This window comes from Bradysia coprophila, unplaced genomic scaffold, assembly GCF_014529535.1.
Source record: "Bradysia coprophila strain Holo2 unplaced genomic scaffold, BU_Bcop_v1 contig_324, whole genome shotgun sequence".
Taxonomy (NCBI): Eukaryota; Metazoa; Arthropoda; class Insecta; order Diptera; family Sciaridae; genus Bradysia; species Bradysia coprophila.
The window spans coordinates 1,083,278-1,095,335 of record NW_023503584.1 but is presented as its reverse complement, the minus strand read 5'-3'; the positions used below and the strand labels follow the sequence as shown (position 1 = coordinate 1,095,335).

The 12,058-nt window shown below is 37.8% G+C and overlaps 2 protein-coding genes across 3 annotated transcripts; both read right to left on the bottom strand.

Moving 5' to 3' along the window:
* Nucleotides 1–1,395: 1,395 nt before the first annotated feature.
* Nucleotides 1,396–3,482, bottom strand: LOC119079335. Of its 2 annotated transcripts, none has more exons than XM_037187161.1 (2): nt 3,222–3,482; nt 1,396–2,644 (listed from the first exon to the last, which is right to left on the bottom strand). In XM_037187161.1, exons 1-2 carry the CDS (start codon nt 3,337–3,339, stop codon nt 1,440–1,442), a joined length of 1,323 nt encoding a protein of 440 aa, XP_037043056.1. In that variant the 5' UTR covers nt 3,340–3,482; the 3' UTR covers nt 1,396–1,439. The 2 variants fall into 2 exon arrangements, with proteins under 2 accessions (XP_037043056.1, XP_037043057.1); XM_037187162.1 differs by having other exon boundaries at nt 1,398–2,644; nt 3,229–3,482.
* Nucleotides 3,483–9,539: 6,057 nt separating this feature from the next.
* LOC119079686 (connectin-like) lies at nt 9,540–12,058 on the bottom strand. Its single transcript, XM_037187744.1, has 3 exons — nt 11,818–12,058; nt 11,337–11,756; nt 9,540–11,120 (listed from the first exon to the last, which is right to left on the bottom strand). Exons 1-3 carry the CDS (start codon nt 12,056–12,058, stop codon nt 9,715–9,717), a joined length of 2,067 nt encoding a protein of 688 aa, XP_037043639.1. The 3' UTR covers nt 9,540–9,714.

Sequence of the window (12,058 nt, the reverse complement as noted above, 5' to 3'; positions counted from 1 at the left end):
GGTGTTTAATGCACAATCTTTTACTTCATTTTGTTGTTCATACACCGATTGATGTTTGATTACTGTCCACTGCTATTAGCTAAAAACGACAGTAGAAACATTCAGAAAATCAAAAGCATAGATTGGGAGATAATACACAAGGTTCTGAAAGACACTTACGAAGGCAGGTGAAACCAAGGCTGTATACTTTGGGGAGGTCACGCAGATGCAGATACGTGGGTTACACACCACGTTTCATACAAAAAATTCACCACGCCATACAAATTCAATTTTGGTGAGTTTGTTTGTATGGAAAATGGCGATCTACGTGACCTCCCTAAAGTATACAAGCCTTGGGTGAAACACAAATCTTGACAATTTAGACATGTAATAATTGTTTGAAAAGTCAACTTGGAAACAATTTTTTTTTGTTAAGTTGAAATCGTCATACACAAACCTAGTTGGCGCTACAGGATTCCATCGCCTTCGTGATCAACTCGAAAGTGTCTTAACCTGTTCTTTCAGAACGTTGGATAATACGATAGGAAGTGGGGCGAACATTAAAAAATAATCGACATTTTCATCCCTCTTGTAAACTTTTTACTTACAGTAAAACAGAACATTTCTGCCGACAGAAAACTTCGAACAAAGAATGAATAACTGAGAATGAAAATTGAGACTAACGGAGGTTTCCTCTCTACTGGCCTGAGCATTGAAATTTGGAATGTGGTAGAAATCAAGCCAAATCTTTGCCGTTCCGATGCAATTGGCAGCGTTACTAAATAATTTCGGAGCAAAGCAAATCTATCATAGTGAAGTTAAGTTAACATACTAATGCTCCCTCTGACGTTTTAACTACCTGCCTGTATCCGCCCTTTTAGCTCCTTATTATAGAATTCACTCTGAATATAATATTTATGTGCACGGCAGAGTAAAAGTAACCCTGGCAGGAGCGGTTCATTTGGCAGGAGCGGTTCATTATTGAAAAGTCAAATGAGGGACCTAATGCACTGTATGAAAATGAACTCAAATGAACACTGACATAAGTTGAAAAATTTAATTCGCAAAATATATAAGACTACTAGATAACTCAGGTCCCTAGTCAAACAAGCGCTCTTGCCTGGGTTACTTTTACTCTGCCGTGTTATGTGACCGTTGACCAGCAAAAGAACCTACAAATCACAGAATCATATTGAACGGCTGAACCACTGCAGAATAAAATAAACCAGGCAGGGGCGCTTGATTTGATTAGGGACCTGAACTATCTAGTAGCCTTAAATTTTGTGAATGAAATTAATTCAATTTATGGCAGTGTTCATTTGACTTCATACGGTGTATTAGGTCCCTTATTTGACGTTTCAAAAATGAAGCGCTACTGCCTGGTCCATTTTACTCTGCCGTGGCTGAACCATGACAAAACAATTTTAAATCAAGTAGCCGTACGAGGCTTCATATTTTATTTAATCATTTAATTTTAATGGACAAGTATCAATTTTGACTTCGACAAACGATCCGTGGTTTTTGTTGAACGTTCCGATGTAATCAAAGTCGAAGTTCATGTCATCAACAACTTCCTTTTCGAGAATGATTATGAGCTTTCGTCTCTGCGACGAACAAACGTTTGCCAGACGAAGACAGATTGTCTCAGACAACTCCGTTTCACAGTACAGCTTCAAGATCTTCAATTTATTCAAGTTACGAACGACGTTCACAATGGATTCAGGTTCCAGTAACTTGATACAGCCAATCTCCAATTCGGTTAAGGTGCTGTCACGAAGTTGAGACAAGCTAGAAATGTTTGCGTTGTCAAATGTACCGTGCGGATATACGCCGTTTGAAGAAATTTCTAATTTCGAAAGTTTTTTGAATCGGCCGATGCCTGCAACCAAGTGACCTACTTCCGGTAATTCCAGGACCAGCTTTACCAGTGAGTCGACTGACGCTAGATTTTCGAGTATTAACGCGTCTGTTCGCTTATCGCGGCTGCTATCGACGGAGAATTCTTGTAAATTTTTTAAATAGGCGAAAGCTTCTGTGCCTACGATCGGCTCACCGACCAAAATCAAACTCAGCTTCTTCAAATCCGGCAAATGTTTGAGAAATGCAAAATCAATGGCACGATCACCGTGGTAGTTGATGAGAAACTGTGTACTGAGGCTTGTCAGTTTCGTATGATGCCGAAAGAATGTCTCGATCTTGTTAAAATCTGTGTCACGGTTAAGGCGCACACGGTTCGACAGTTTCTCCAATTGGGGGAAACGATGATCCTGCAAATGGAAAGGCCCCTCGTACATCATCAAATTCAATTCCACCAGTTCGTTGCAATTCCAGAGCGCTTTTCGTAACATTCGATCAGAAATCGGCATCGAAAAATCGATTCTTTGAAGCTTAGGCATTAGTCTTATTGCTGATGGCGGCAAGTCAATCTTCTCCATACCAATAATATTGATATGTTTGAGCGATTCAGCACAATATACTTCCAACCATTTGAAAGCAGAAATCATCTGCCTTGTATTCAGGCCGATGTCGCTGAAGTTCGTGATGCATGTAACTGTCGTCACAAAATTTCCGAACGTTTTCAGAATTCGTCGATGGTCTTTGAACTTAATTCCATTCTGTGGCATTCCATACGTTTTTTTCCGATAGGCGAAAGCTTCACCAGCAACTAGGGATGGGAGACCTTTTATATTATCGATAATATCAATCAAAACAATTTATCGATAATTGATATATCAAATCGTTATCGATAATTTGATAATTATCGATAATTATCGAATTATCGATAATTTGATAATTATCGAAATATCGATAATTATCAAAATATCGATATTTCAATAATTATCAAATTTTGATATTTCCGAAAATAATTGATAATCATAAAGTTATGTTACTGTGAAGAAATTGAAAACTGTTCTAAGCAACTTTTCGAGATCTCTGTCTAATTTATCATCATCCTAATGGAAAGATGGAAGAGTTACAGCTGAAAACTGCATGCATTTGTATTGGTTTATCTAAATATTCATATTCATAGTAGCTATCAAAATATCGATTTTTCGATAATTATCAAAATATCGATATTTTGATTATTATCGAGATATCGATATTTTGATAATTATCGAAATATCAATTATTATCGATTATCGATATTATTTTTGATAATTTTCGATAGAAAAATTTATCGATAATCGATTATCGATAATCGATAATTATCGATTATCAATATCAATATCGCCCATCCCTACCAGCAACCCATTTAAGGTGTGTACATGTTTCTGCAACTGCGCATAAATCAATCAGCTTCAAATGTCCCATTATCCGCATCAGGCAATCGTCGTTCAATTGTAGAATGTTGTCGATCATATCGTTTGATTGCTCCGAGTTCTCACTACTCAAATCCAAAACTTCTGAATTTTCACTTTCCGCTATTTCTCGCGAATAGACAGAACTTTAAAAATTATGTCGTATAAATTTCGAAACACAAATAGACAGCCAGCCTACGCCAAATACTTATATCATTTAACTTTAATAACTATTGTACTGCTGTCAGTTCATGAAACTGGCCGAACTGACCAAAAATGTGCTCGCCTAGTATGTGTTTATTACGTAGGTGGAAGCACGGGTTTCGGGGGTTTTAAAATTTAGTTTTTGTGCACCTGTTTTGGACGATTGATTTGAGGGCCAGGTCTACAAGCGAAAGTAACCCAGATCAATCGTCCAAATCAGGCCCACATGGCACGACGTCCCTTGTGATCCAAATAACTATTTGTTGCTTCAGGGCCGAAAATGAGGACAATTTTTGAGTTTTTTCTGATTTCCTTTGCTTTGCATGAATAATTACATGTGTACCTGCTTTGGATGAATGATCTGCGAAATTGCCTTAAATTGCGATCTGCGAAACCATCCTATAAAAGCCTTGAATTTGGCAACAGCAAGTGTGACGTCGTGCAAAAAAAAACTCAAAGCCGGACACTACATGAACAAGTTCCTATGGTTCAAAAAAGTAGCTTCGCTACTCAATATTTTCAATTTCGCTACATTCAGCATCATCATACGAAATCCTCGCTTTAACATTCACGGAATCTTATTGCACTTAGGTAGGGCTCCCATTTTTCAATTTTGAAAAAGAGGACATTTCGGCGTGAAAAAAGAGGACAAAAAGAGGACGCCTTGACATTCGAAAAAGAGGACGAATAGTGAATTTCTGACGCGGAATTACAGAGACTGTACATGCACTTTGTGCAACTATTGTGTAATTTACACCACAGTTCATGCTGAAAACAAAAAATCCAAAAATGCTCTGTGCAATATGCGGTTAAATCGTCGTGATATTCTTTTGTATTACTTCTAAGTGATAACATCCACTCCATATTACCAGAATACAGACTTCGTTTTACCTTATCCTTGCGTGATCTTTGGTATCTCACACAACGCTACACTTTTTTCTTTCTTGTAAAAATAGTAACTTTTATTTTAATGAATAGAAAAATGCGAGCGGAGCGAGCGAAATTTTATTTGAGATGAAGTGCTAGATGTATTATCTTTCAGAGATTCTGTGACATAGAAGATTGATTATTAATTAATGCCGCGCAGCTAACATTTTTCGTTCTTCAGGTATGAGCTACATCAAATTTACGTAAAAAAGAAGAAGTAGAAAAAGAAGTAGAATTTTTGTAAAAAAGAAGAACGGAACGAAAAAAGAGGACATGTCCTCTAAAAAGAGGACGAATGGGAACCCTAACTTAGGAAGCAAAATTATATCAGTCTCAGATCGAAGATTAGATGTAGGACGGAGGGATATTGAAGTTGAAGAAAATTGTTGAAGCCTGATCTTTAGTCACTGCATGCCTGCGTAAAGTAACATTTTCTGTATATTACACATTCATTGCAATGAATTTACGCTTAAGGCCAGTTCATGGTCGTATAATCGCAAATATGTAAAGAGCCATGAACAGGCATTAATAAATAAGAACGAACTAAGTCGCTAGTCATTAACAACGTTCCATTTTATCAATTCGTGATACTATCAGGGTTGCATTTACACTCAGTAAAAATAAACACTTTCTCACCTGAGCTGAAACTTCTGGACTCTTTGTTGTGAAAAACGTTGTGTTGACCTCGGAAAAAAGTTGGGAAATTTTATTTTCTCTGATGACTGATAAATCCAACTGCGTTCTGTGTACATACAACTAAAAAAATGAAATTTCCAATTTTTTTTCCCTTGATGTCTTGGGCAGGGAACAATGAAATTATGTCCACTCATCTCTAGATCGGTTCTGATTTATATATTTTAAGATATCTTAAGTGTCGTTTTAGTAGAAATAGACGAGAGTAAGTAAAAGTGAAAATAGTGACTCATTTTTAGGACCTGCGAATATAGTGTGGTGAGTCACACAGCGCCTGCCTGTGGGTATAAGCGGAGTCACTATCATCCGTCTCTAATACACTGAGTGACTAACAACATATCAGTGTGTGAGGGAGGTGTACATTAAGTTCACAGAGCTGATAAAGTTTTCTGTTATCGATTTTATCTACTGCAACGTCACAATGTCAAAGTTAACACGATGTTTGTGGAGGAAAGACATTGATTTAAATTGTTATAACTAGTTAGTGTTGGAAAAATAAGTTAACAGACAAGTTGGGAGAGCAAATAGATGGAAAATGTAATTTAAAAGTGTTGTAATCGTACACCGAACACGGAACTAGTTTGCTATTAGAATCTTATGTGAAGGCAACGGGTCACGGGTCATATCCTGTATTCATCATTAATCATTAATCAACGGCTCAAAAGTCAATAAATTCAAGGCAGCGAAAGTTGTCTTTTGTAACGTATATCTGCATCAATACTGGAAAGACATCAATGGATCAGGAATCGAGTACAGAAAGTGCTACTAACAAAGATGACGATGATGTTAAAAATCAAAGAAACGAGAGGGGAGAGTTCGTGGTTCGTGTGATTATTTTCGTTGCAACATCGATCGCGAATATTGTTTCGATAGGACTGGGTATTCCTATGTTTCAGCATTGTTTTATTGTCGCTTTGGTAGTCATGATTATCGGATCAGTTCTCGCACTGTTGATGGTAAATATTATTAAATTTTTTGTGTATAATTGACAAAATGCAGTTGACAAACAAATATTTTAAAAATCTGAAAAATCCCTGCTAGGTGTTGATTTAGCACCGTATGCTTCAAATAAGTAAAAACCGCGTAAATTGCGCTTAAAATTGAAAATGGAAAGATCTAATTAACACATCGCCCCATTTTCATAAAATGGCTTGATTGAAGCTTGGTCGAAGTTTTCGCAAATTGACTCTTTTATGAAGTTTTTCACATTGTGGTCAGCTTTGTAAAAATAATAGCTTATTTCCGTTCAAATGTTTACTTTTTTGTATAAAGTGGATTTTACAGTGTTTTACAGTTGTGTGACACACTGTCAAGTTTCAGTCCCATATTGAGAGTACCACTCATGCTTGAAGTGAAGACCGTTGTTAAAAGACAACATATACCAAGAAAATGATACTAAAATAATTTCTATCCTGTACAGCAAATTCCAGATTTTTTCCGTAATTTCATCAAAATCAAACCGGAGCATGTAGCCTACGTGAACTACTCTTTCGGCATCATTGCCATCATTCGTATTGCTTGGTTGATTACGTCTACTGTGATGATCGTAGAGTCGAACTGCGACAATATAACCGCAGCCTGGGTATGTGTTTTCATTAACTGGGGAATACTTGCACTTATTGTGATAATTGTGACGGTGGTTTCAATTGTTAAGTATGTAAAAAAAAGAAAACAAATCGACTCATCATTTTAGTTGATAGTGCATTGAATTGTATAATATATAGTTGTTAAGTTTAATATGTAAGGTGTGAATAAACTAGGTCAAAAGTATTAAATTCGACTTCTATCATTATTAGATGAAGCAAAAATCCCGAAAAAATTCCAGTTGTCGAAAATGTAGAAAGTATGAGGCCTTCATACTCTGTGTGATCCGATGGGGAAACTACACGAGCAAATTTTGTCCCATCTATTTGCTGTTGGTGACTATTGACGCATCTATTGGCGCACTGCTTCCTTCAATTTGCCCACTACTTCCTTTTAATATTTCCTTCTATTGGCGCCAATAGTAAATGGCATCTGTCCCAGTATATGCCCGCGTAGTTTCCCCCTTGGTGTGGTCGAATCTCTCTGGATTGACAATTTTAAGATTCTGAATTTATTTGTTGCAGTTCTTTTAAGACAATGCAATACAATAACTCACTTTGCATTCAGACGCAGATCGTTTTAGTGAGAGGGTCGTCTGAACAAGTCTCAGAGATGTAAGAGGTATTTTGTAAAAAAAAAATTTGCAGTTAGTATATTTATCTCTATATTAGTCACCAAGCTTATCTGCTGCTCTTCACATTCCACCAATTTCAATTCATTGTTTTCAAATGAGATAAAATTGATTTTTTCTATTTATTGCAATTTATTGATTCGAAATCAATAGATTAAAACTACTTTGATCGGTGGAAGTAATAGACCCGCTTGCCGTATGTAATAGGTTAATTTTAGAAAAATTAAATTTGCTAGTTGAAATAACTGATGAGCTGCATGAGTGATACCCATCGAATCATATATACCCAAAGTACCAGAATGTCAACGCAACTGGGATTCGATTAATTTAAAAAGAATTATCAATTCAATGAATTTCTACTCTACCTCAAGAAAAATCAAGAATTTTGGCTTCGCAAACAGTGAAATCAGATCATTGGCTAAATGTAATCTTCTCTCTCCTAATGTCGGTGCTTTCTTGAACAACAATCAATTACGCATGGCACTTCAATTAGGAAGCGACATTTGCAGATGGTTGTCATAAGTTGAATTGTGTAAACAGTAAAGGCAGATTTTCACGGCTTTTGAAAATTAACGATACAGCCGCGGGAACTCTACGCTCAATCGAGATACTAGCAAAATTGGTACCAACAAAATTAAAAGTCAAAATTATAGGTTCGTCGCTTTCGCAGTTGCTTTGGATCGTGGTCTAATGAAGCAAAAGAATTTTTCTATTCTGTCGGTAAAATATTGGAAAAAGTTACCGGTGACCCAAGATCCATTCAATTTCTATATCAGCACATCTCGTTGGCGATACAGGAAAACAACGCTGCATGCGTACAGTCAAAGGCAGTCAATTTTCAGCATAAATTTGCTTCAGCTGTTTTTCAGCTGATCCACACATACAATCAAAACGGTTTATACTTGTTTATACGGTTGAAGCTGCTACACGCACGCGCATGATAGTGGTAAAGCCGTATAAAGACGTATAAACGGCGCTGATTGTTTGTATGGATCAGCTGAAAAACAGCTGAAGCTAATTTATGCTGAAAATTGACTGCCTTCGACTGTATTGCGTGAAATTTTTATTTATAAAATGTTATAGTTTATGAAGGTTCAATAAACAACAAATAATATTATTAAAAAAATACGTACAAAGTCCATTACTACCTGCACTCTTCGAACATTGACCATCGTCATGTTGTATTATGGAGTGAATGTAAAACAAGATGTTTACTGGTCGAGCTCCAGAATTAGAATGAATTTATTTCTATTAAACACGCTGTATATAAAGGGTACAAATGGGTAACTGTGACCACTTTTAATTCAATGGGATACTTTGATCCGCCACAATACTTCCCCCTTTTGATTTAATGATTAACTAATCGGATACATCCAATAATTCTTCTTCCATTTCCAAGCTTAACGAGGTAGTTGGTAAGGGCTCGGTGTCCAAATCATTTTCGGTCATCAATGGCAATTCAGGTAATATTGCTTCTGGTGTTAATGGTGACGGCAAGTTGTTCGTTTCCGGTTGGTCGTTTAAAATGGTACTGATAATTTTCTTCTCGTTCGGGGCACCATGTCTGACATTGCCGTATGTCTGCGGCTGCGCCATGCTGATGGTGATTTCGGCAAACTTTCGGAATGGGAGTAGTTGCTGCACGGTTCAATGTTTGTCGCATTCTGGACATTCTGGCTTCAGCTGGGCCAGCGGGACGTTGAACAGGCTGATTTCTTGTGGTTCCCAGTGGTGGAATGGATGATCCAAGTGCAACTGTTCGAATTGATGATGGAAATGTCGGTGGTCGTTCATTACGATTTCCGTTGTTATATCTTTCTCGTCCGGCCGGGTATGGCATACCACGATATGTTGGAACTTGTGATGGTCCAGTCATTGTTTGTGTTGCTCGGCTGGCAGATCGGCGGCGAGTGCGGCATACCGGTTGTAAGGTGGCGGCTTCCAAACGAACCAACGTTCGCTGGATAGCGGTCACGTCCTTTCTTATTTCACTTACTTCGTTTGCAATAGATTGCAAAAGATTATGAGTTGAAGCCATTTTGGGTTCAGTATATTTTTACTAGGCGATGTTGATAGTTAAAAGATCGCTTTAGGAATAATTTACCCGACCATGAAGTTGACGGAATTCTTCAACAGGTCACCAACTTATGGAGTGAATGTAAAACAAGATGTTTACTGGTCGAGCTCCAGAATTAGAATGAATTTATTTCTATTAAACACGCTGTATATAAAGGGTACAAATGGGTAACTGTGACCACTTTTAATTCAATGGGATACTTCGATCCGCCACAGTATCTCACTCACACTCACATTATACATGAATAGTGGACTCGGCATGTTTTAATAAAACACTCAAAACACTCTTCGGACAGAACCTAGTCAAAAGTATGTATACCCTTAGCCAATGCAACTCGCCGATACATGTCTTTTAAATTCGGCTACATTTCCAAAAATCTTGCTATCATTTGTTGGATTACGGTTAGTTTGCCTAACAAACTTTGCATTTACGCAATTGTTCAGGGTTAAATCAATGAGCCTAAGTTGTTGGAATTCGTCAAAGTCCATATAAATGTCTTTTAACGTGTTGTTGGAGAAGTCAATCCACCGTAATAGTAAATTATTTTTGAACAAATTTCGTTGTAACAATGCCAATCTATTTGAGGCAAACGAGACTGATTTGAGCTTTTCATTTTTTTCAAACAAATTATCATTGAGAGCTGTTAACGAATTGTTTCGGAAGTACACGATGTCAAGCAATGAATTATTTCGAAATAGATTTCGGGGCAGTGACTCGATTCGGTTTGAGGCAAAGGACGCTGCCGTAAGATTACCATTGGTTTCAAACAGAGTTTCGTCAATTGTCGTCAATAAATTGTTTTTGAAATCAACCAACGTCAGCGAAAATATATTTTTCAATAAATTTGCTGGCAACATTTCTAGTAGATTTGAAACGAAAGAAATTCCTCTCAGCCTGGAATTCGTTTGAAATAGTCTTTCGTCGATGGTTCGGAGGAAATTTTTTCGAAGATCAACAATCTCCAGCAACAAATTGTTTTCGAATAAACTTGCTGGCAACGAGCTCAGTTGATTCGAATTCAGATAGACTTCTTTGAGCTCTTTGTTTTTGATAAATGTTTCGTCTGAGAGTGTTCTGAGCCTGTTGTAAATTAATCTGAAAAATTGCAAATTCGGAAGGTCCCACAAAGAGTCCCCATTAAGAGTCTCAATATCATTCCGGAGAAAACTTATTTTTAGCAATTTGTCCAAATTTTGTAAGTCCGATCGTCTGATCGCCTTTGTACCCAAGATTACCCCGTCCGGTTTACCATCTCCTACAATCATGTACTTGATGTTTCCAAAAAATAATCCAAATCCGTTCGGGAGGTAGTACATAGTCCCGTTTTGGAAATGAATCGACTCCACATCCATATTGGTTTTTCCCAATAAATGTGAGCCCACGAACCGACTCACCTCAACATTATTTCTCTGAATGTCGATGTCATACAACCAACACTTGTAAAATGCTTTATCCGGGTCAGCTGAGTCAGTATAATCGCAGTAACCGTTTATGATAATACTCAAGACGGCCTCACCCACCTCTCCACCAGTTTGATTCACCGTTTCAATCATCCAATTTTTGAACTGTGTAAGATTGGTGTAAATGTGATATGCATTTGGGATGACATGGCCAGTAGCGTTTGCACGAATCGCTGACAATATACCATACTGAGCCCAGGAAGAACCGGAAATGAAAAAAAATCCGCCTCCAGAGTCACCGGAACTTGGTGTACCATCACCATCTCCTGCGTATATTTGTAAAATGTGACTCTACGATTTCGTCAAGTGGGATGGGACATAGGGTCGTTGGCAAATGATGTCAAGCAATTTCTACATAGCGTGCAAATTTCACAGGAGAACCACTTCTCTCTCGCGTCACTATGTGCAGCTACGTAGCTAGAGCAACTCTAGAAACATCTTATCAACGTCATTTGCTTAAACCCTTTATGCCGAGTACGTACCTCCACAGAATGTACGCGCTGACGTGAAGATTGCAATGCCATTATCTTCCCGCAAACAGTGGGATTCATTTATAGCTCTTACAGATGTTTGCCTTGGAATTTCAGCTCTCATTCGATTTTCCTGAAGACCCCACCCAACAACGATCCCTTCAACCTGTTCCATAATACCATCGGCTGGCATACAAACTGGTTGAATGCCATAGGTAAAAGTGATAGTTTCGCTGAGAACGAGTATTGCAATGTCAGCATCGAATGCGTACGCAAACACATCCCAATCAGGATGAATGAAAATATCAGAAACATTTCTCTGAACAACTCCCATTTCGCTTTCATTGCTGATGTTGTATGATCCGACACGGACAATGACTTCATGCGGCGACAGAATCCGCAATGAGTTCTTCTTTTGAACGCAATGAGCAGCTGCAAGTATTAGTCGTATCGTTGCATATCAAAAAGAAGACTGAGTGTAACATTGCGTTACCTGTCAGTATGTGTCTGTTGGAAATGATTGTTCCGCCACATATATAATTAGATTGATTCTGAATGGTCGCAACAAATGGCCATTCACCTTTGAGTGCATCAGTTCCACCTAATACACGAGGACGAACTATGTTCACTGTTCCACATTCCATGGTAGTCACTCGGTAAACTTGGTGCAGAAGTAGAAACGTACCACTTATCATCAATTTGTTCAATTTGTTGCAAGTATTCACTGCCATCAT